The 24,914-nt window shown below is 42.0% G+C and overlaps 1 protein-coding gene across 1 annotated transcript in view; it reads right to left on the reverse strand.

Moving 5' to 3' along the window:
- The window catches only part of CAD (carbamoyl-phosphate synthetase 2, aspartate transcarbamylase, and dihydroorotase), a gene marked incomplete in the record, with an annotated part of 2,299,829 nt that overhangs the window by 904,207 nt on the left and 1,370,708 nt on the right, over positions 1-24,914 (reverse strand). The window contains 1 exon segment of the mRNA XM_044075466.1: positions 17,170-17,415. Coding sequence (XP_043931401.1) covers positions 17,170-17,415 — 246 coding nt within the window.

Here is a 24,914-nt window from a genome sequence, read left to right on the forward strand (position 1 = left end):
AGTTTTTTGCCTGCGGAGCAATATTTCCCCCTAAAGGAGCAGTCAGTTGAGAAGGCCTGAAGAGGCAGGAAAGGACCAATTTTTTGAGGGCCAATGCCTACTAAATCTAAGGAGGCTGAACTTGTAAGAAATCTTTAACAGTTTGCATAGTTTTAGCTTTTTCCTCCATCTTTTTAAGAACTTATTCTGTTTTGTCGCCAAACAGGCAGTCCTGATTTAAGGGAGCATCCAGCAATTTAGTTTTAACATGATCTGACAAAGATTGCTTCTTAAGCTAAGCATGCCTTCTATGTATGGACCCGACGACAGCAGCCCTGTAAGATGCCTCTAGTGAATCAAAACCACATTGCAAAGTACATTTTCCAACCTGTTCAGCAGAATGCATTAAATCCTGCAAGTCCTTATTTTCAGCACAATCAGGCATCAACATCATTTTCTGTTTAAGCAATCCAATAATATGCTGCTGATACTTTAACATATGAAACTGGCATTTTAAGGCCCTGACGGCCAAAGTTGCAGAGGTGTATACCTTCTTAACCCATCTATCCAGGGCCCTGGGATCTCTATCAGAGGGGGTAGGATTTTTGGCCATAGTAGCCTTAATGCCCTTGAGTCCCTGTGAAATGGCCTCGGGATCCACAGTAGGATTTTTAAAAAGGAACTTGAGAGTCAGGAACCCTGTAATATCCATCAGGTTTTCTGGGAGCAGGAGGTAATTAGTCAGGGGCAAAGCAAGATTCCGAAAAGGCATGGTCAACAATGTCCGGCACAGGAGGGATAGCTAAAGGCCTGTGTTGGAGCAGGAGTAAGCAGTCTCTAAGTCTCTTTTTAGAATCAGAGTAATCCTGGCTTTCCCAGTGAAAATGCTCCCTAAGAGTATGCAAGGTTTCACCCAAAAGAAAAACCCTCTGGGGGAGAAGCAGAGGGAATAGAGTCCTCTGCATCAGAATCCTCATAGGTGGATAAGGGTAAATCCTGGTCATCAGAGGAGACAAATTTTAGAATCCTGGTCAGAAGTATCATAAGCAAATTCAGTCTTAGGTCTTTTAGAGGGGGAAAGGCTGGCTTCCTCTGATTAAAGTAATAAGGTCTTCAGCCATTCTTCTCATTTGTTTTTTAAGCATAGAGGCCTGACCATGCAGTCTGGGCTTCGGTTTCCTAGGCATGGTTTGAGTTTTAGGCCTAGAAAAAGATGGCTTCGGTTTAAAATGCAAGTCAGTAGAGGCCTGAAAACACCCTCAGAAGCCGGTGCCTGCACAGTGGCTCCGGACCCATTCAAGGAAGATACCAGACTCCTAATGAGTCTCAGTAGAGGCCTGCGAATCTGAAGTAGCGGGTTATCTGGGGCTGCAAAAGCACCTCACTGAGTACCGGCGTACGGGCGACTAGCTTAGGAGTAGCGTCGTCGGCAGCTTTGGACCTAGGCGGCCTGTCTCTGTCTATCTTTGCGTTTTTTCGGACTATCGGTAGTCGGGTGGCTTACCAAAGACATATCTGGATAATTCAGAGTACCAAAATATTTATAAGCTAAAATGTACCAAAAACAAATAAGCTTGTGGTTTAAATACGACAAAACCGACAGCGAGGTATGTCGTGGTCTGGGCCTAGGCAAGGAATACAGTACGAATGAAAATCTTTGAGGCATTTGCTTTCCACAAGAAATACAATTACTGACTTTTACTGACATTGGTTACAAGCAAGAAAATTTTCCCCAACGGGGTACTTAGCTTTAGTTGAAGACTTTGTTTCTGAAACTCGAAAATGAAAATTTCAGGAGACGGCCGACCGGCACTTGCGAACTGCTTCTACTTCGGGCACCACACAGCAAGAAAGACTGGGGTAATGACGTCGGCTGCATGCTTTATTCCCCTGATGATCTGACATCATGGAAGATGAGACAGCAACCGATGCAGGACCCAAGACTTTGATAATCAGGCTGACTGAGGGCTACTGCAAGCAGATAACCCAAATGTGATGAATGCAACAGTGAAACACGAAGAACATCCGGTTTCTTCCAAGCATGCTGCACGAAAAGCTCGCCGGCAGGCAGGGTCACCCAAGAAGTAAAAGGCCAGGTGCAAAAAAGCCTGCAGGAACATGGGACTCCTTAGATGAAGGGTTGGAGGGCATCCAGTCACCTTTCTGCTTTAACATTACCAGGATGTCTCTGAAGGAGACATCATCAGGTAGTGACAGCAGGGACCCTTCACCATCATTGTAGTCAGTGCCTTCCTTTAAGAGAGAGCCCACGTGCTTCCTCTTGCATATCTTTCAAGGGGGCTCCTCAGTGGGAGTCTCTGAGAAGGACTTGGAAGAGCGATTACCCTGAACAGGGGTCTCCTGTGGCTTCTCTGCCCGGTGTCCCGGGGAGGGGTGGTCTGTGACAGCTGTAGCTCAGGGGTTGAAAACTGGGTTTCTGACATCAAAGGAGTGCTGCCAGAAGCAAAAGCCCTCTCCATCTCACACTAGGCAGGTCTGCCCGAAGAGGGATGGGAGCCTGGAACAGAGAAAGACAACCTCAGGACCAGGGTCATACCTCTCTCCGACGAACCCGTCCCCATGGGTGGAGCCCTCAAGGAGGATAGGCGCAGACGCAGCTATCGGCACCAAGGATGGAACAGGAGAGAACGACTGCTCCATACCCTGGGCTGAAGTGGTGTTGTCAGTCTTTACCAATAATTGTCCTGGAAGACTGTGGCCCTTGAAGGCTGTCAGAGCATTCTGTACAGCTAACATTTATTTTTGATTGATATGCAGGTGCATTCGACTTGGGTTCCATTTGCCCTGAATGCACTGCCCTGCCAAGTGAGCCCCCCATGCATAGTCTGATGCATCTGTTAGGGTTTGGGCAGCAGGGGTAGAGTGAATGGCAGTCCCTTGTTTTGGTGCAGGCCTCTGCCCACCAAAGAAACTATCTTTAGACAATGTATGACAGGAATCACTGAATCTAGATCCTGAGAATGTTGACACCATAAGCTTTTCAGATGCCATTGTAGTTTCCTCATATGCAGTCTTGCATATGGAATTATTAGCATGCAAGAGGCCATGAACACCAGTCCTTGCAATTTTTTCCTTGCAGATAGCTGGGTCTTTGTGGCCAGTAGATTGAAGTAGGCTGTCAAATGAACTTGCTTCTCTGGCGTGAGGTAGGCCATCTGGGAAGTTGTATTCAAGCATACTCTCAGGAATACAATTTGTTGGCAGGGTACAAGATTTGATTTATTTTTGTTTATGGCGTACCCCAGAGAAATTAGCAATTTCTTTACAAATGCCAAATGATTTAATAGTATGTCCTGGCTTTCCGCCTGAATTAGACAATTGTCCGGATATGGGTATATTTCAATATTTCTTTGCCTGCAAAATGCAATGACTGGAGCTACGCACTTTGGCTTATCTACTGCGCCCAGGGTATTCACAAAGGGCAGTGCAGAGAACTGACAGTGCATGTAGCCTGCTCTGAAGCATAGGTATCTTCTGCAAGATTCCCTTATTGGGATGTGCAGGTAGGTTTCCTTTAAATCCAGTGTTGCCAACCAGGCATTTCTGCCTAGCATGGGAAGCAGCTGATGACGAGTTAGCATCCTGAATTTTGGGATTACCAAAAATGTGTTCAGAATAGACAGGTCCAGGATAGGATGCCAGGAACGGTCTTTCCTGGGTAACAGGAAAAGTCTTGAGCAAAAACCTTGTCCCCATTCTTCCTGTGGGACAGGTTGAATAGCCCTGATGCTTAAAAGAGAGTGAACCTGCTTTTGAGCCTCTGCCCACTGATTTGGGGTAGGTCTGGCCAACCGTTTGGGGTTGGTAAGAAGTGGAATCTGTATCCTTGGGACACTATATTTAAAGCTCATTTGTCCTGGGTAATGAGTTCCCAATTTTTTGCATGCAGTGCGATCGTTCCCCCTAAAGGTCACTTGAGCAGGGCTTGGAAGGTTTAAAGTTAAGTCACTGAGACAATTTACCATAGGGGGGAGTCTTACTACTCCCTGCATTGGAAGTGGGAGCCCCCCAATGCTTAGTCCTGTGAGTACCCTGGTGCTGGAGCCTGGGTGTTCTGCTGGTTCTGGGTTTGGACTGAGAAGGCCTGGAAGAGGCAGGAAAGGACCAATTCTTAGAGAGGCAATGCCTACTAAATCTGGGAGGCTGTACCTGCAGGAAATCTAACAGTTTGCATATATTTAGCTTTTTCCTCCATCTTTTTAAGTACTAATTCTGCTTTGTTGCCAAACAGGCAGTCATGGTTTAAGGGAGCATCCAGTAATTTAGCTTTAATGTGATCTGGCGAAGATTCCTCCTTAAGCCAAGCATGCCTTCCAAGTACAGACCCAGTGACAGCCCTGCAAAATGCCTCTAATGAATCAAAACCACACTGCAAAGTATGTTTTCCCACTTGTTCAGCAGAATGCATTAAATCCTGTAATTCTTTATTTTCAGCAGTCAGGAATCAACATCATTTTCTGTTTAAGCAATCCAATAATATGCTGCTGATACTTCAAAATATGAAACTGGCAGTTTAAGGCCCTAATGGCTAACGTTGCAGAAGTGCATACCTTCTTACCCCATCAATCCAGCGCCCTGGAATCTCTATCATAAGGGGTAGGAGTTTTGGCAGCAGTGGCCTTAATGCCCTTGGGTCCCTGTGAAATGGTCTCAGGATCCGCAGTAGGATTTTTAAAGAGGAACTTGTGAGAGTCAGGTACCCTGTAATACCCATCAGGTTTTCTGGGAGCAGGAGGTAAGGTGTCAGGGGCCAGGTTAGATTCCAAGAGAGCATCACCTACAATGTACAGTACAGGAGGGATAGCTAAAGGCCTGTGCTGAGGCAGGAGTAAGAATTCCCTAAGCCTCTTTTTGGAGTCAGAGTAATATTGGCTTTCCCAGTGGAAATGCTCCCTAAGAGTATGCAAGGTTTCACAAAGATAAATCCTCTGGAGGGGAAAGCAGAGGGAATGGAGTCCTCTGCATCAGAATCCTCATAGGTAGACAAAGGCAAATCCTGGTCATCAGAAAAAACAGAAATTTCAGAATTCAGATCAGAAGAATCAGGAGGAAAATCAGTTCTAGGTCTCTTAGAGGGAGAAGTGTGGCTTCCCCTGATTAGAATAATAAGGTCCTCAGCCATTCTTATTTGTTTTTTAGGCATAGGGGCCTGACCATGTAGTCTGGCCGTTGGTTTTCTGGGCATGGATCGAATTTTAGGCCTTGAAGAAGAAGATGGCACCTATTTAATATGCAAGTCAGTAGGCCTGAATACACCCTCAGAAGCTGGTGCCTGCACAGCGGCTCCAAACCCATCCAAGGTAGACATCCGCAGGTTCCACAGTCAAAGAAGCATCTCGCGGCACACCGGACTCTGAATGGGTCTTAGTAGTGGCCTGCGAATCTGAAGTAGCAGGCATCAGGGGTTGCGAAAGCGCCTCATTGACTACCGGCGAACTGGCGACTAGCTTAGGAGAAGCATAGTCGGCAGCTATGGACCTATGCGGTCTGTCTTTATCTTTGCGTTTTTTCAGAATGTTGATAGTCGGGTGGCTTACCGAAGCCATTTCTGGATAATTGAACAGAGTACCAAAATATTTAGATGCGAAAATGAACAGAAGAATAGTACGAGGTTTGAATAAGGCACATAACCAACAGCGAAGAACGTCGTGGTCTGGGCCTAGGCAAGGAATGCAGTACGAATGAAAATCTTTGAGGTATTTGCTTTTCACAAGAAATACAATTGTTAACTTTTACTGACATCGGTTTAGAGCAAGAAAAAGATTCCCCAATGGGGTACTTAGCTTAGTTGAAGACTTCTGATCTGAAACTCGAAAACGAAAATTTCAGGAGTCGGCTGACCAGCACTTGCAAACTGCTTCTGCTTCGGGCACCGTATGGCGAGAAAGACTGATGTAATGGCGTCGGATGCATGCTTTATACCCCTGACTACCTGACGTCACAGAAGATGAGACAGCAACCGACGCAGGACCCAAGACTTTGATAATCAGACCAACTGAGGGCTACCCTCAAGCAGATAACCCCAATGTGATGACTGCAACAGTGAAACACGAAGAAAATCGGTCAGTTCAAAAATGGTAACTAATAAAGTAGTGGAAGGTGTGCCCTGAGCCGAAGTGGCCACAGGTGAAGTCAAAATAGGTGTAGTAAGGTCTATGACTGGTGCCGGAGGCAGGACCGGTGCTGAAACCGGTGCCGGTATTGAAGGTTTCGAGATGCTAGGAGCTGATCAAGATGGAGCCGTAGAGGCAGATTTATGCTCCGAAGATAACTTTGGGACCTCTTATTTCCCAGCCTTGCTCTGATCACCCGATGGTGAAGAAGGAACAGAGTGGGATCTCTTTTTGTCCTTAGTAGGAGGGGTTGAGACCTCTATCACAGAAATGGCCTCTGAGAAGGGAGACTTAGTAACCCTTTCAGGATCAGTTTATCTTTGCACTCGAGTGCGTTGACAAACTCTGACAGAAGTCACACGGAGGTTGCACCGAAAGGTGGGGCACGCCCAAACAGTATACACAGGCATCATCAGAATCAATATTAGGTAACTTGCCATTACATGAAGCACAATGCTTAAAACCTGAAGTACCCTTCTTATCGGACATCTTGATAGAAAGACACCACAGGCCAACACCTTTCAAAGAAGTTAAAAATATACAAACAAAACGTGGAGAACACAGACCATAAAACTGGTAACTAGCAAGTGAAAAAATGGTCTGGATGCACCGGAAAGCAATAAATGATTTATTCCACAGATAAATACAAGCGCTTTCACCCACCCATAGTGCTAGGCTTTTTCTAGTGCTTTCAGGTGCATCCAGACCATTTTTTAAGTTACAAGTTACAAATATAGCAATATACTGACATGTAGAGAAAAAAAGGAAATACCTTACTAAAAGCCAAAGCTAATAGGTTAAACAGGAATGACAATACCGACTTTGGTATTGGAGAAATACCACAAGGGTAAGGGAGGAAAGGCCGTATCAAGAATGGTACTTGAAAGTTTACCAATGATAACATGTAGAGTAGAGGAAAAAAAAGGTTGGACAAAAGAAAAGACACTGGAAATACTAATCGCTTAATAAAATATGAAGATATCAAAAATTTTCCACACAAATATCAAATAAAGTTTCACTTAGGTGAGAGCTCGGCTGAAACGCGGCTTGCAAAAGAGATCGGAGGTAACAGGGAGAAGGGCATTCTGGATAGAGACTTGGCTCGAGAGTGTTTTTGGCTAGCGCAATCTTGGTAAAAAGGCAGTGTGTGTTCAGAGGGCTCGGAACCGAACCCATCAGTGATGAATGGAAAGAAGATCAACATCGGATTAATCCTTTACCACTTAAGACATTATGACCAAATATCACAGAAACAAAATAAAGCTCCTTAACATTTAGTCAGGGCAATGCAGCAGAAAATGTAGCTGAAAATGAGAAAAGTTAGAAACCCAGAGAGATACAAAACATAACTACAGACCTCTCAGAACCTTGCTTTTCCTTGTATTTAGATGTCAGAATATAATAATCACAACCCATTTCATGCTTCAATTTCAGGGTAGCTAAAACCCTTTTCATGTAAATTAAAGTGGTACTTATCTAAGCTCTTCTACGTCTGACCTGATATAAACACCTGCATGTGACAAAAAATAAAAATGAAAATGGCTTACTATAGGTCTGTTTTATACTATGATGTGGGCATATTCAAAGGTAGGCGATGCAAGATAAGCATAGGCGGGAAGGGGGTGAGCTTTGAAACACTAGCCAGACAGACACCACTAACAGTAGGGATCCCTTAGAAGTTATGACTGCAGCAGTGACTTGCACAATAAGAACATCCAATGTTGTCTGTGATTAAGCACTGCAAGAAAGATCATTCTTAAACTCTCTCCACTGGTTTTCTGGATTGACATTGGGATCATTATTAGTAGGGATGAGAATTTGGAAAAGAATCTGCCCCTCCAGTTTAAAGGATAAAGCATCCACCCACCCAAAACTCCTAACGAGGATTCCTGGAACAAGAACTGTTCAGCTGACTGTTCTGTGGTGATACGAACTGGTCCATTTCTGGCAGCCAATCATTTCTCGCCACTGAAAAAAAAATAATAAATTTGTCAGTGAGGGGCCATACATGGAGTATGATGAGGTTTTGCTTAGTTGGTCCAATACCAAACTGTCTTTGCTACCACTAGCATAAGATCATGGTTTCTTTGCCAGCTTCCAGGTTTCCAATGATATCCTGCACAACTGGGAAGAGATCGTGACCCCTTACATCTTTATATTCCACATACATCATGTTGTCTGCTAGTATCCTCAAGGTAGTTGGGACCCACAGGGTTTTAAGGCTGTGCACTGTACTGTCAACACTTCTTTTCAAAGTTATGTGAAGTTTGCTTTCCCAGATGAGCCATCTGCCCTGAACTCATTCTGCAAGTGGCCCCCATCCCAGATCTAAGATATCTGTCATCACGGTTTGAATGCCTGGGTTGGGGAATAGCATGTTCTTTTTTTCTTTCAGAGTGGAGACTTACTAGCTCAGCTCCTTGAGCAAAGCAAAACCAGGAAAGGTTGTTTCAAAGACTGGCACAACTGGTCCCAAATATTTCAGAGGCACCATTGTAGTTTTCTCACCTGGGCTTGCCCTCTCTAATAAAGGGGATGAGCTGCTGAGTACGTTTTCCTGAAGAGAATTCTAGAAGCCATAATTCCTAAAATACTTGGGACTTTTCTGGCAGCCCAGTGACTGATGAAATCTTCTGAAAGGAGGTGGTGGTTAAACATTTTCCAGAGGGAAAACACGCTGGAAAGACTGATGTGCAGCAGTCTTTCCAAGAAGACTGTCCCCTGACTTGGAGGCAAGTTTAATTTGTTAAGGTTTAGGGTGAAGCCTTCACCTCTCAATTCTTTCATATAGGATGTCTTTTGTGCCTATTCCTGAGGCACAGCTTTATGAGGGCAGTCTCCTAGCTATAAATATATACCTCTTGTGCTGCAAGGGGCCATCAATGGCATGAAGCACTCTGTGAAAGACCTTGGTGCAGTGGCCAAGTCAAAAGGCAAGGAGGTGAAATGGAATTCACCTCTTGATAGAAACCTTACAAGCACCTGTGTGCTTTTTCAATACAAAATGTGCAAATAGGCATCTTTTAGGTCCACAGCAACAAGACATGTTTTGAGGCTTACCATGGGTAGAACAGCCTTGGAGGCGGGATCAGCATTTAAAACTTGGGAATCCACAGGGATTTGTTTAGTTTGGACAGATCCAGAATGGGCTTCAATGCCTTTTCTGAAACAGTCATGAGTAAAAAAAAAAAAAAAAAAAAACCTTTACCTAGCTTGTCCCCAGGCATCACTTCCACGTTTCCCCATTAGTTGTAGAATGAGAGGTTGCTGATCTCTTGGGATTCTCCTTCCTAGATGCACGTCCCTTTAACTTAAGGTACTAATCCTTTGCATTTAAACCTAGTTTTTGTCTGAAGTCCCTCTACTACTCCTGACACGTAGGAAGCCTGCCTCTTAAGCAGAGTTTTGAGTCTTGGAGCCAGGATGGAGAGATTGCCTTTAACTAATCACAGCTGGCCTTTGGGGTGGCTGAAGCTTTGCTAGTCTCCTTGCATCCCCCATCTTCTTGTCATTTTCATGTTTGGAAGGGCTTGTAAGTCACAACAAAGTATGAGATCAAATGAGATACACGACCAGGGAAAGGAAAAATGGCAGCGACTGGTCAACACAGACACTAGTTAGTGGAAACAAAACACCAACAGAAGAGTACCTGGTAATCTGTGATAAATATTTGCATTTTTCTTCACAGAAGTTTTAAAATACAGATTAGAACTCATGGTCAACTTCAAAGAGAAAGAAGTGCCTTAAAACTTACTGTGGAAACTGAAGGCGTCAGAGAAGAGAGAGTGTCCTGGATTATGTAAGTTCGTATTACAAATCTCTTATATTCTGCACAGAAGCACTGTGAAAACTAATCCAGGACTAATTTTGAAGTACTCTAAAGCCCTTTCTTTTGTACATCACTGCTGGTGTCATGCTAAGGTCAAAAGAAAAAGAGCAAACTCTGCTGGAGTACAGGAATAAACGTTTGACTACAACCTGGTGACTAAAGTAAGAGGAGTGGCTTCAGCACGTGCAGGAGCTTGCGAAGGGGGGACAGGAATGACAAGACAATCTGGTTGCCTATGCCTGGGTTAGTGGTGGTGGTGGTTGGCAACATGTCCCAAGCAAGGTGTGCTTCGGTGACTCCTCAGTAAAGACCAGGGACTGCATTTGAGGGTAGTGTGCTGTATTCGAGGAGAGGGGGAGTTCTGGTAATTGCGTCATGACCATACACTGCACAGGCCCACTGCAAGCCTAACCACCTGGATGCTATGGGCATGTCACAAGATGGGTTGCCAACTAACTCACTGACAGAACCCACACTGTGAAAGCAGCAGACTAAATCCAACTTCAGACCAGTGACAAGTGGAGTACCACAGGGTTCAGTCCTAGGTCCTCTCCTGTTTGGTATCTACTTCTCTGAAGTACAGGCTAACACAGAAGGTCTTTGGCTAACAAAGTTCGCAGATGACTGCAAACTAGGAGCCATAATCGAAACTCCTAACGATGTGGACATCCTACAAAAGGGCCTCACTGAGACAGATGCCCGTGTCAAAGCCATGGCCTCAAGCTCAATGCCAAAAAGTGCACTGTCATCCCTTTTGGTAAAAACTTTGTACCCATGAACTACTACATAGGCAGTAGTCTACTTAACATTTAAAGTGTGATAACTGACCTTGGGAAACAGGTGGACAGTAGTCTCTCTTTTGATCACATTGCCACAGTAGTCAGGAAATCCTTCTACGTGGCACACCTCAACACAAAAGGTTTCTCATCCAGGTAAAAAGAGGTCATTGTTCCCCTCTACTCATCACTCATTAGACCCATTATAGAGTACAACACCCCCTTTTGGTATGTACCTCACAAGACAAACAACTGGAAAGGCCACAGAAATACCTCACAAAGAGGATTACTGGCCTCAAACAGATGCCCTACGCAGACAGTCTCAAAAAACTCCAGCTTTACTCTGTCGCATACCGCCTACTCAGAGGCAATCTCTGCCTAACATACAAAGCTATGTCAAACCCAGAGCTGTTGGACATGCTCCATGTAAAGAGATCCCAATCCCTCCGAGCTACACGCTCTAGGGACTTAAACCTTGTCACCACAATAAACAGAACATGCTGGAGGGATAGATTCCTGTCCCAGAAACTTCCCATACTCTGGAACAAATTACCTATGTATATCAAACAAAGCTCCTCATTAGCACTCTTCAAGAAAAATCTTGATGAATGGATGGAGAAAGGAAATTCACCCCAGGGATCACTTCAGTAACTCTGCTTGACAGGGGCACAGGAAAATAATTTTCTTGGGTGGCGAAAGCCAGGGTACCGTTTGGCTAGGCTTATATAGGCCCTAGGGCCAATAGTCTAGTACTTACCCATGAACCTATATGTAGGAGGATAGTACATCTTAAAATACAAAATCCAACCTCCTGCTTGTGGATGACTTACTTATTTTGGCTCATGTGACTACTACCTGAGGGAACAACTGGGTTGCAGTGCTTTTGCACTAAGAACTAAATGGATTCAGTGAATGACTGGGACAGACTGCTAAGTGGTCAGCAAGAGCAAGAGGAGCTAGTCAAAAAGTGAAAAAAAACAAAAAGGAGCCTGGTTAAGGGGGGCATGACAGAGTTCAAATTGATGTGCTTCTTTTTCATTCTTGCATGGGAAAATGACTGCTTAAGGACCTTTGTTTTAAAACAGAGAGCAAGCATATGAAAAAAAATACTGAATATTATAAGGTTGTTTTTCTAGCCCTTGTAAATATTTATACTAAGTAGCTTTTCTGCAGCTTGTCTCCATGGAGACAGTCTGGTAAAGAGAAACTGGAGACAGTCGGGTGAAAGGTGATTCGCTGAAGGAAGAAAAAAAAAGAAAAAAAAAAAAACGGAGAAACTGGCTAGGACATAATGTTCCCTGAAAACAATCAGAGGTTTTCCCAGGTGTGACAAGCTTTAAAGATAATACAAAACCAGGTAGACTTGAAGTAAACTTCTCTCAGGTTTTTTAATGCATTGGGGATACTAATATAAACAGGTGCTTTTGTTTTTTTTTCTTGTTCAACCTTCTCTCTCTCTTTTTTTTTGTCCAGTTTTGAAAAATGTAGACACTGCAATGAAAAAAGAATGAAGACGGGAGGAGATGGGGGAGAGCACTAGGGTCTGGTTAACAGAGTATGACAAAATAAAAATTAGTGTGCGTTTTCCCACACTTGCATAGGAGGCATTATCCAGTAACAAGTTTATTACAAAGCTTGTAAATGAAAAAGAATATTAAATACTGTAAGTCTTTCTGATAAACAAGGTACCCTTAGCAGTTCAGCGTCTGGTTTGTATGTCACTAGAAGACAACTTGATAAAAAAAAAAAAAATGGCTTGGAGAAAGCGTTTACTGAAAGCATTCAAGTGTTTTCTCAACTGGGACAGTTATATAGATATAAAAAACTGAAGAGCATTTACTAACAGCACAGGCTGTACCATGCGTCGCTTAGAACTTACGTTCTTATTAGGAAGCAAAAACTTCAATATTTGAAGTTTGTACATAATTTTGTGTGTTATAGTAGAGTTTGTAGGTTTGAGGATTTTTTTTTTTTTTTTTTTTTTTGGGGGGGGTTGTTTGTTCTGCTTGAGGGCTTTCGAAAAAGCAAAAAGCTATGTAAGATTTGCCATAGGCCAAATGGATATGACATGAAACAACTGTATAAAAGACCAAACTGCCTGACAGCATATACATGTAATAAAAAAGTCTGAACTAGACATTTAGCAAAACAGCAGTTATATATAAAAGGCGGGAATAATAACTATATAAGAAAATGATGCTTTCTGTAATGTCTTTCAATCCAAATGGTGTTACGGATAAAAATAAAGAGTAGTGAACTATATTAAAAAATGTAGAGTGTAAATAGCTATGCTACAAGAGACTCACCTGGAAAGAACTGAACATGTGAATTTGATAAAGAAAGGTTTTCAGGATGGTTATTCAGCAGAATATTTGGGGCAAAGGAAAAGAGGAAAACTTTTTTTAATTGCAAGAGGAGCAATAACAGTGATAGAAGTGGAAAAAAAGACAATAATGGAAGATATATAGTACTAAGGGCTACTGGCTAGGGAAGAGGATTAAACTGGCATGCATTTACATCCCCCCTCAAACTTCTATAATGGAGCTTAAGAACATTTTGGGAGAAATAATCAGCTTTCAGCAAGGAATATTACTTGTAGGTGGAGACTGGAATTTGGTTTGCAGCAGTAAAGATGTGCCTGTGGAGCCTAAAAGGGATAATATAACAAGGGAGAGTAAATTTTTGAAGAAATTTATGAAAATGTTTGGCATGGAAGATGTGGTCAGTACTAGGAGTTCGGAGTGAATTTACATATTAACTCACCAAGATACAAAAACCGGGCTAGGCTAGACAGATTTTACATCTCAGAGGAACATGTGCACTTCTGTGAAGGTCTTGAAATGCACCCAATAACTATTTCAGATTATGTACCAACAACCACCCAAATAAAAATGAAAGTAATGAAATGAAAATGAGACCCCCACCTACCGGATGAAGAGAGGAATTTAAGGAATGGGTTGTGGACATATTTCAGGAGCTACTAGAGAAGACCGATTTGTGTCTTCTGAAAACATAGTTAAGGAGTGGGATAAAATTAAAGTGGAGTTTAAAACTAGGCTGGAAATAAAAGAAAGAGATATGGCTAAACAGTAACAAGAATTATTTAGAGGGATTGACAAATGTTAAAGTATTGCAAAATAGGGGAAATTTCTCAGAACAAGAAAAGGAGCAACTGCAGAATGCTAAACAGAAAATAAGGGATTACTTCGATAATATGCACAAGTTTAGAAAGATTGCTGTTAAGCAACTGTTTTTCAACAATAATTCTAGAGCACAAAAACGTTTAGCACAACAACTCAGGCAACAGAGTGGAAAGGGCAGTCACCAAGCTTAGGGAGCCTACAACAAGGAAGATAACAAGAGAACTGTAGAAGTATTAGAAATATTTCAGAAACTATGGAAATTTGTATAAAGCAGAGAAATATGGAAATCAAGAAAAAGGTACAAATGGAAATGTTTATGGAAGAATTAAATATGCCTAAGTTAGAGGTAGATGAGGCTCAATTAATAACAGTTAGGATAGGAAGGGATGAGATAAACATGGCTATGTATAACCAATGTACAGGAAAGTCCCCAGGAATACATGGTATTCTGTGGAAGTTTGGGAGTTAGGAGGGAAAAAATGATAAAGATTTGGAAGGTTTTAACAGTATTTTAAGAGGAGGAGAAGTTCCAGCATCCTGGAAGAAGGCGGTGGTAACGGTAATACCTAAGGAGGGTAAAGATCCATCGGATCCAATTTCATACAGGCCCATTTCAACACTAAACCATGATTATAAAGTGTTTATGTCTATAGTGGCCAAATGAATGGCAAAAGTGATACCAAAATTGACAGATATGGATCACTGTTGTTTTGTGGAGGGGAGGCAAACATTTGACAATATTAACAGACCACTGATGATCCAGAGGGAAGCAGAACATAAGAAAATACCACTTTTATTGGTGGGTCTTGATGCAGAGAAAGCATTTGACAGAGTAGACTGGGACTTCATGAACAGGGCAATGAAAGCATTTGCTTTCCCTGATAAAATTATAAGGTTGATTAGAAGAATATATGAGGGATCGGAGGTGCAAATTAAAGTGGGCGGGGTCCTCTCCGATAATTTCTGCTGGAGTAGAGGAATCAGGTAGGGTTGTCCGCTTTCCCCTTTGTTGTTTGCATTATATTTAGAAAATAAGGGACTCAGAAATTCAAGGATTTAATTGGTGTGGTAGTAAGAAAAAGCTGGCCCTACTTGCAGATGATATTTTATACATGACAAAACCAGAAATGAACATTACAGTGTTGTGGAACATTTTAAGACAGTTTCAGATCTTCGCAGGATGCAAAATTAATGAAGCTAAAACAAAGGCAGTAGCAGTAAATTATGTACCCACACATGAACTGGTCCAGCAATATCCATATTTATAGGGACATGATAAAATGAAATATTTAGGAGTGTGAATTAGAAATGATTCTGTGGTGGCAGCTAAGGATATGTGGGAAGAGACCAAACATAAGATAATACAAAAATTGAGAAACTGGAAGTTTTGTTATATGGATACCAAGATACAAGCCATTAAAATGTTTTTGTTCCCTTTAGTCTTATACACAGGTCAGGCATACTTTTATCAACCGTTAAGAGAAATTGTGAACAGCAATTAAAAAAAGAGTTGAGGGATTTTATCTGGAAAGGAAAGACAGCAAGGGTCAAGTGGGATAAGATGATTCTACCAATAGAAGAAGGTGGAATAGGATTACCTAACTTGCGGGGGTATTTTAGAGCAACACAGTTAAGGCTCTTACACATAGCACAGGCAGAAAACTAAAATTCAAGGTGGAAAGGTATGATAATGATGACGCACAGAGGAAGCTCAAGAAATAAGGAGAGAGTGGGATTTTGGATGCAAACTCTTCAAGAGAGCAACCAAAATCATACAGAGTACTATAGTCATAAAAAAGCAGGGAGTATTCCAAGAACCAAACCAGTATGAGAATGGAGAAAAGATTTTGCCGATAGGGTTGACTGTGGTCAGGGATACACATAGGCAAGAGGGGGCTGGAATTTATTGGAGAAAATTGGCGAAGGAACCAAGGTATCGGGAACAAATAACTAGAAAGGGAAAGGTAATACAATGGGAAGAGGCCAAAAATTTATTTGGACTGCAGGTTAGAGATTGCCTTCCCTATCAAGTACTGACAAGAGTATAGGCAAAGGGAAAGAAATAGGGGGCTCCTAAATGAAAGACCAGCACTGGTAGAGTTTTTAATAGAATGTAGAACAAAAGCTGCCATTAAAAAAGGAATAATTAGCAAAGCATACAAAATACTGCATGGTAATTACAAGAATCAGAGGAGCTTAGAAAGGATTGGGGAAGAGAGATTGGATAAGCAATTCACAAAGAGACAATGGGGGGAGATATGTATATCTCTCAAATATGCAACAAAGTCGAGAAGATTTAGGAGCTTTGCCTGGAAACGTTTACAAAGGTATTTTTATTCCCCAAGTACACTCCAAAAGAATTTTTTCTCAGGTGGATAGCAAATGCTGGAGGTGTGATGGGCAAGTAAGAGGTAGCTGGGAACATATTTTTTGTAGGTGTGATGAGCTGGCAGACTTTTGGGATTCCCTGTGGGCTGCTCTGTCGAAGGATGCTGGGTGGGTGGACTGGACTGACTGGGGAGATTATTTTTGAGTTATGCTACAGAATCTGAATTGCCTAAACATAGTAAAGCCTTGCTGAGTCTAATTATGGTGGCTGCCAAAAAAGCAATAACTAGAAAATGGAAATCAAAGTCTAGACCTACTTTACTAGAAGTAGTGAATACAGTAACACATAAAAGAACTGGAATTGGGATCTTTAGAAGAGGAAGAATGCAAACTACATAGAAAAAAATGGGAATTGTGGGAAAAGTACATGCAAAGCAGGAATGAGGTTTAAGCAGCAGGATTTGAATGAGGAATATAATGCTTAACTGACAATGACTAAAATGTTTATAAGTGATTAGTAATGTTTACAACTACAGTTGTTTCAATGGTGTCTGTGATGTAAACTATTTGCAACTAAAGTTATTTCATTTTGTATGTTTTTCATTTATATAAATGTAAGATTGCCTTTGTCACATGTGGAAATTTAATAAAGATGTTGGGGGGGGGGGGGTAAAGCAAACGGGTAAAAGTAGACAAACACCATACTTCAGAACACTACAGTGACCAGACCTCAGTAAGAACACTTTCTCTTGTAACTAAAAAAAAAAATAATAATAATAAAAGCTGGAGTGTGCTTGCATGTTTGGAAAGTAAAAAAAAAATAGGAAAGACTACAGCATTAAGTACAACCTTTAACACAGGGGCAGCAGATGGCTCTTATGAAACTGGCACTGAGCAACACAAATTCTCTGACTCTGCCCACTTCAGAAGTCTTAGGATTAAAGTACAGGATTAATGTCAGTTTATGCTCTACTGCTTACCTCTACAAACATTTTGGTGCACTTGATGTCAATGATCAGTGGAACAGAGTAGTCTATTGCTAACCTCCTTGTACGATAGCCCTTGGTAACAAAAGATGACAAGCGTCTACCTCCAGAGTTCCTCATGGAAAGGTTAATCACCATGTCAAAATGGTTTTCTTCCAGGTAATCTATGATACTCCTCTGCTTTTCTTTAAAAGGGGAGTCATTATCTGTGTCTTCAAAGGGCCAGTCTACAGCCTTTACCTAAAAGCACAAATCAACAAAATACACATAATGAAAACAACACCTCATATTACAAGCTCATATTTTGCACATAAGTGAAAATTATGATACAGACACACCTACAAATAAAATGTTAAGTTTTGGTATGACTATCAAAAGCAATTATAACTAAATCACAGAAACACTAAACAGTGGCATGCTTTCTGTCAAAACCAACAACCAGATATGAAATTTGAAGACAGGGGCTCTGCATACTACCTTAAGACCGATGGTACAAAGGACATTCTGACTGCAGCTTGACACAAAGGGTTACTGCCAAGGGTTGCTAACCAGCTCCATTCCTTAACCCTGTGTCTGACTCCCTTATTCTCCAAATATAAACTGTCCATTCAAAAATAAGTCACCTAGGTAGAGCTCAGTGTGTTATGAAAACAGTAACATGCAGTTTTAATTGGTTAACATGATTACTAAAATCACTGAAAATGAAAAAAAAACTTGTTTGTATGCCACACCTGCAGAGGACATCCGAAAAGGATGACTGAATGGATTAGTATGTAATAAAATATCTTTACTTAACCGTTACAAAATGACACCTTAACTTTATAACACATCCCAACTTAAGTAAATGAAGGAAGAGTTTAGTCAACATAGAAGCCTTGTAACGGTTGTAAAATTTTCTGTGACAAAGGCAAGACTCGCTACCAAAAGACTAGAAAGTGACAGCCATTTTTATTCTACTAAAATCTGCTTATTTGTATTAGGAAGAAAACTATTCTATGCATTTAAAATTTCTGTGTAGTGGTATTTATTTTCACTACTATAATTAGTCAGTTGCAATGTTCTGCTCATCACAAACCGCCCAGTATGCAACAACCCTGGTTTACTAAGCACCAATATCCACTATGACCCATGACAGAACTACAGAAACTAGCCTGACAAACCCAGTGATCACCACAAGCAAAGGCCTGCCAGCAAGATGTAGAGGTCCACCATTTGAATGAACAAGACAGTATCCCACTAGCAGTAAGAACACTGCAGCATGACAACAGGGGTCAGTAAAAGAAATGACATACAGCAGTACGACGACACCTGCTGTATGAACAGGACTCACTCAGGTTCCCATGCACAGTATCTGCCCTAACAGCCTTCAAGTAGAATGAATGCCACAACCCCTTGCAATTTCTACTTCCCATACAAATACTAATTTTTCCAATTACTCAGTTAATGTCAGCCACATGCAAGACCCTATTCCATCACTCAATGGTGCAAGGTACAGAAAGTCATAACGAATGGGGCACCAACCCAGCACAGATGCACAGACAAGTAGGCACAGCATGTACATCTTACAAATAAGAAAACTGCCAAACCAATACACCAAGATTACTTCTGAACAAGTTAATGACTTATTTCTGATTGCCAGGGGAAGCATATATAACCCTGGAAGGAACTATGTTAAAGTACGTCCCTACTGTTTTCTGCATTACTGACACTTTAGTATGAGGTTGCTCTCCAACAGCACACACTGGGCACAGACTTAAAAGATACAGATCTGACCCTTTGTTTTAGGCTAGGCACAGGTTATTTCTAAGTGAGCTATAAGAAAATACAAAAAATTGTGAAGCTTACAAACTTCAGCTTTTCTAACCCTAATCTTTTTATAGTAATGAATCAGTGTACTTTCTCAAGTTGTTTCAGGTGGTTTGTTTGAAGGCTACAGAAAGCAGCCTGCATTTAATAGGTCAGACAGGTAAAGCAGTACATTAATGCACTTGAAGTCACAAAACGTATTAAACAGAAATAGACTAAAATCTGATGCAACTGGGACCATGATTTTTGGGAAGGTAACAAGTTGGCAGAGTTATAAATTCCCTACAAAGTACTTGTCAGAAATGTTGGGGGAGCAAATTAAGTTCTGAATTGCCTAGACATAGTAAGACCTTAAGTTTAAGGCTACTGGCTGACAAAGGTAGTTAAAAGGAAATGGAAATAAACACCAACTATAACTGAAGTTTTAAATATTGGAACAGAAATAAAACATCTGGAGGTGGGATCTTTAGAGCAAATTACAACAAAATAAATGGAATTTGTGGGAACAATACATAGGTTCATAGGTGTTTACTAGGCTAACGACCACAAGGGCCTTTTTAAGCCTAGCCATGCATCCCAAATCTCTGACAACTTCTGGCACCCTTACGTCTAAACAGGGGCTTGGGAGATGAAACATTTGCAAGCAGAGGCCTGGAAGATTAAACATTTACAGGCTGCCTGTGTCCATTAGAGACATAAGTGTCAAACCAGGGATGAATTTCCCATTCCCCATCCAAATGTCCAAGCTGCACTTGAATTGGGTTAGGGAGGAACTCTGCTTCACATGGATGGGAAGCCTGTTCCACAGATGGGCTAGTCTCTGAATACATACCTCTCTCTCCAGTGTTTATATCACAGCCAAGATTACATCTTTAGAACGGGTAATTCTGGAGCTTTGTTTTGCGAAAAAGCAGGAGGTCCATCGGAGTGGAGTGTGACAATGCCCTATATGCCAGGCATGGATCTGCCCTCAACAGCCTGCAGGAGATATACGGCCTTTAGGCAGTCTGCAAAGGACATGTTACTTATACCCTGTATTCTTTTAGTGAGGAACCTCTGTGGACATTATAACTTGTTGGATATGCCTGGTTAAGTACATATCAAAGGGGGCACTATACTCTATGACAGGTCGATGAATGTTGAATACAGTGGAACATTGACTTCCTTGGACCTAGATGCCATAACTTTGTTTAAAAATTGAGCAACATAGATTTCCTCACTACTGCAGACACGTGATGGTACAAGGACAAGATTACTATCTGTGTGTGCCTAAAACTCCCTGACTACTGGGTCTATTTTACTGGCTGTGTTGTCAATATGATGGTTACCAGGGGTGGAGGACTTCCTGAAGGATATGATTATGCATTTCTTGGCATTTAGTTTTAGTACACGACTCCTGGAGAACATCTGTGTTGATGTGGGATTCAATGAGAGCTTCTAATTTGCAATCATCTGCAAATTTAGTCAGCCAGAGACCACCGACATTGGCCTTGACTTCAGAGAAGTAAATGCCAAAAAGAGGCGGTCCAAGGACTGATCCGAGGGATTCCACTTGTGAATGACGTCTTTGTGGAGGTGGACTCTCCAATTCTAACTTCCTGGGTCCTATCCGTGAGCCAGCTGGCTATCCACCGGGTGACATAAGGGTTTGTACTTAACCTCTTGAGTTTCTCAACAATGCCTGAGTGGGGTTATTGTGTGAAATGCCTTGGTCAGGTCAAGTTAGGCCATGTGAACTATTCTACCCTCATCCATTGCTTTGGTGACCTTCTGAAAGAAGTCCAGCAGTTTGAGTAGGCATGACCTGCCCTTAACAAAACAAACTGGGTGGGGTATAGTGTTTGGTGGTTTACATCATCATTATTGATCATTTCCATGATAATACTTTCAATTGCTTTGCATACGGGACTTACGGATTTGTAGCTTCCAGGGTCTGTAGATGGCCCACCTTTGTGCAGAGGCCACATTCAAAATAATGTTCAGGAGGAAGAATTTTAAGGGAAGGAAGGACTTGAACAACTTATGTAAAATTGGAGTGAATGACCATTGTAGCGGTGGTGCTGCTGTGGTAGCATTGTCACCTCACAGTAAGACGCTGACCGATTCGACTCTCAGCTAGAGCGTCTTCTGCGTGGAGACATGCGTGAATGGGCGTACCTTCGTTGAAGGTTGTGCGTTACGAATGGCAACTCAGCACGTAAAAATCAACTGCCAATCATTAACAGATGGGAGTTCCGCTGTGGCAACCCCTAACCGGGAAAAGCCAAAAGACAACAACAATGCATCAAGCTAATGAAAACCTTCTACAACTGTTTGTTTTCTACGACTGTATGTGTACCTGCGTCTTTGATAAAATGTGTGAAATTAAGGCAAAAAAAAGTCTGTAAAATAAATGTTTGTGACTGGGAAATTCATACTAATCAAAAGTGAAAATGGCTGACTTCCATTCTCCCTAATGGTCTGACCATTCACTCTGTAATCAATTTATGGCTTTTTTTAACCATGTCTAATGATTATTAAAGGCAACCTAATTCTACTGCACTTAAATAAATGCTTTGATAAACCATGGACAACTTCGAGACATTTATGTTACGCATTTTGCAATAAACATACCCAGCTACTGACAAGTTACTTCTACATCTAAACATTAAACCAAGTACAGAGGTACGGTCAAGACAGGCAGCATTGTCCTTGCTCTAGTGTTGCTGGTACCTCCACAAAGAATGCCACAGGATTTAAAAACTCTTCCTTTCACACAGGTGCACTGTTCCATAACTAACATAAGTCTGTCCCACTTATTGTAAATAAACATGACTCACTGTCTGATCTTACAAAGAGCACAGCTCAGACTGATGGATCTAAAATTCTACAGGCCTAATGTGACCCTCCAAACCTTTGTTAACTCTTACCTCTAAAGGTCCTCGCCACATATCAGTGAAGTGCCTGCATAGCAGAGTTTTGTTTAAAAGAAAACTCTACCCTACAACTAAAAAATCATTTTTTCACTCTGTTTCCTGACATACTTTTAACACCTCAATCATTCAGAAAGCTTTATCTGTAATTTTAGCCTGTTTTTCTACAACAAGGCTACCAACAGGTCTTGCTGCATCAACGTGATCTTGTACTTCAACTCTCTTTCCCATAATGCTTTGCATGACTCATGCCAGACATAAGGAAGTAACCGTGAATTCCCATACTACTGACATATAATGGTATTTGTGCGAGTTGCTGTCATCTTCTAGATCTTCTGTAAAAGGACAGTTTCTTTTCTCTCTCTAATCACCCTCACTTATGTTGGACTCGGAGCTTCTTTTACACTATACTTAGAAGTTATCCAGCTACAGCCAGGAAAATAGCTTAATTGCAGGCCTTTGTTCAGGGTTTTCTTTTGTAATCCAAGAGGAACTGAAAGTCCCCTCCTCCCACACTACTGCAGTGGTGTTAAAACTGTCACTGCACAGAGACCCCCTGCAGACTCGATTCCTCTTGGACTACAAAAGAAAACTCTGAACAAAAGGCCTGTGATTTAGCTACTTTTCTGGCTGCAGCTGGATAACTTTTAAGTATAGTGTAAAACAAGACCTGAGCCAAATATAAATGAAGGTGATTAGAAACAGAAAAGAAGCAGTCCTTACGTTTATAGGTATGTACTAGGCTATCTGCCCGAAGGCATTTATAAGCCTAGCCAGAATGTGATGGCTTTCACCACCCCCTTAGATTAGCTCCCTGTGCCTCTGTCCAGCAGAGCCACTAAAGTGATCCCCGGGGTAAACTTTCCCATCCACTTGTCAAGGCTTCTCTTGAAGAGTGCTAGCGAGGAACTCTGCCTAATGTAGATTGGAATCTTGTTCCAAAGCATGGGAAGTCTCTGGCACAGGAATCTATCCCTCCACCACCTCCTATTTATTGCTGTGGTGAGGTTTAGATCCCTAGAGCTTGTGGCTCGAGGGGATAAGGCTTTCTTTATGTGGACATGTCCATCAGATCTGGGTTGGACATGGCCTTATCTGTGAGACAGAGATCACCTCTGAGCAGGCGATATGCAACAGAGTACAGCTGGAATTTCTTCAGTCGAGCTGCATAGGGCATCTGAGGCCAGTGATCCTCTTGGTGAGACACTTCTGTGGTCTGTCCAGCTGTTGCAGGTATCTTCTAAGGTACATCCCAAATGGGGCACTGTACTCTATGATGGGTCTCATGAGTGATGAGTAGAGGGGCACAATGACCTCTTTTGATCTGGATGCAAACCCTTTTGAGATTAGGTGAGCCACACAGGAGTTTCTAACCACTTTGGCAATGTGATTATCAAAGGAGAGATTACTATCTACTTGGGTCCCCAGATAGTACAGTTTTGTACCTACCGTAAATGTAGATGTTAGAGTGTCTTCACTGCTGCAGTCATTACACTTGGGTTATCCTGCCGTCAGGCAGTACCGCAGTCAGCCAGAGTTCCAAAGTCTTGGTCCGGCATCTGTTGCTTCTTCCCTGACATCAGTGCGCCAGGGATATAAAAGATGCAGCAGATGCCATTTTCTTCAGTTTTTCTTGCCCCAGATGTCAGGTGTCCCCAAAAGGTAGGCAATACATACTGCTAATAAAACATACAATAAAGGTAAAAACAAAACCTTCAGTTACCAGCAAATACACCACATAGGTAAGTATAGGGTTGAAAGTTATAGATAAGTCCCAGCTAAGAAAGAGGGGATGGCAGGTGGGTAACCTGGACTGCAGCAGTGAAGACACTCGAACATCTACATTTATGGTAGGTACAAAACGGTACTATGTTCATAGTGTTTCACTGCTGCAGTCATTACACTTGGGTTGAATCCCAAAGCTGAGTCAGGGTGGCTGGTTCTACAGAGGATTTGGGGTGGCTATGAGGCCCTGCAGCACTGCAGTGGCAAAGCCAGCTCTGGATCTAGAATAGAGAGGCAAGTGATAATGCTTGGTAAAGGTGTGCACTGAACTCCAAGTTGCAGCTTCAAAGATATCTTTGGTAGGTACTCCTCTAAGGTAGGCAGTAGAAGTGGCTGTTGCCCTGGTGGAATGTGGTCTAATGTTACTAGGTACAGGTTTCCCATGCTGTGTGTAGCAGAACCGGATAAAGTGTCCTATCCGCTTTGAAATGGTCTGCTTTGAAATGGCCTTTCCCTGTGATCCTGCAGCATATGCTACAAACAATTGCTCAGTTTTTCTGAAAGCTTTTGTTTTGTCCAAGTAGAAACGTAGCGGTCTGTGTATGTCCAAGGAATGCAGATGTCTCTCCCCTTTATTCTGGGGATTTGGATAAAAAGTTGGCAAGTGACTAGTTTGGTTAAGAGCCACACTGGATACCACCTTAGGCATAAAAGGGTTTGTTCTTAAGGAAACCCTGTCTTGGTGAAAAATGATGAAAGGCTCCACTGCCATTAGTGCCTGTAACTGAGACTCTTCGTGCTGAGGTTATTGCCAGAAGCAGAGCAGTTTTCCATGATACATATTTTAATCCTGCCGAATTGGCTGGCTCAAAAGGAGGTAAAGTGAGTTTTTCCAAGACAAAATTGAGGTCCCAAGTCGGTGTTGGTGCTCTCCGGGGCGTTCTTATGTTTTTAGCCCCTCTGAGGTACTGTTTTAGCAATGGATGAGAGAAAATAGGAGGATCTGTGTTGTAATTAGCTGAGATGGCAGAGGCGTGGATGTTAATGGATGAGAAGGATAGTCCTTTGTCCAGCATCTCAGTTAAGTATTGTAATATTGAGGAATATTTGGGACAAGAGGGTCAAAGCTTTGAGCCTGGTTCCAGGCACTGAATCTCTTCCACTTTTCTGAATAAGATTTCCTGGTGCTAGGCCTCCTAAATGACATCCATAACAGCTTTAGAGAGAGGTGTTGTCTGCTTGACTAATGAATCTGCCATGCAGCCAGGTTTAAGGTTTTGAGCTGACTGGGCAGGA

Source organism: Protopterus annectens, chromosome 6.part1, assembly GCF_019279795.1.
Source record: "Protopterus annectens isolate FY-2018-M chromosome 6.part1, PAN1.0, whole genome shotgun sequence".
NCBI classification, from domain to species: domain Eukaryota; kingdom Metazoa; phylum Chordata; order Ceratodontiformes; family Protopteridae; genus Protopterus; species Protopterus annectens.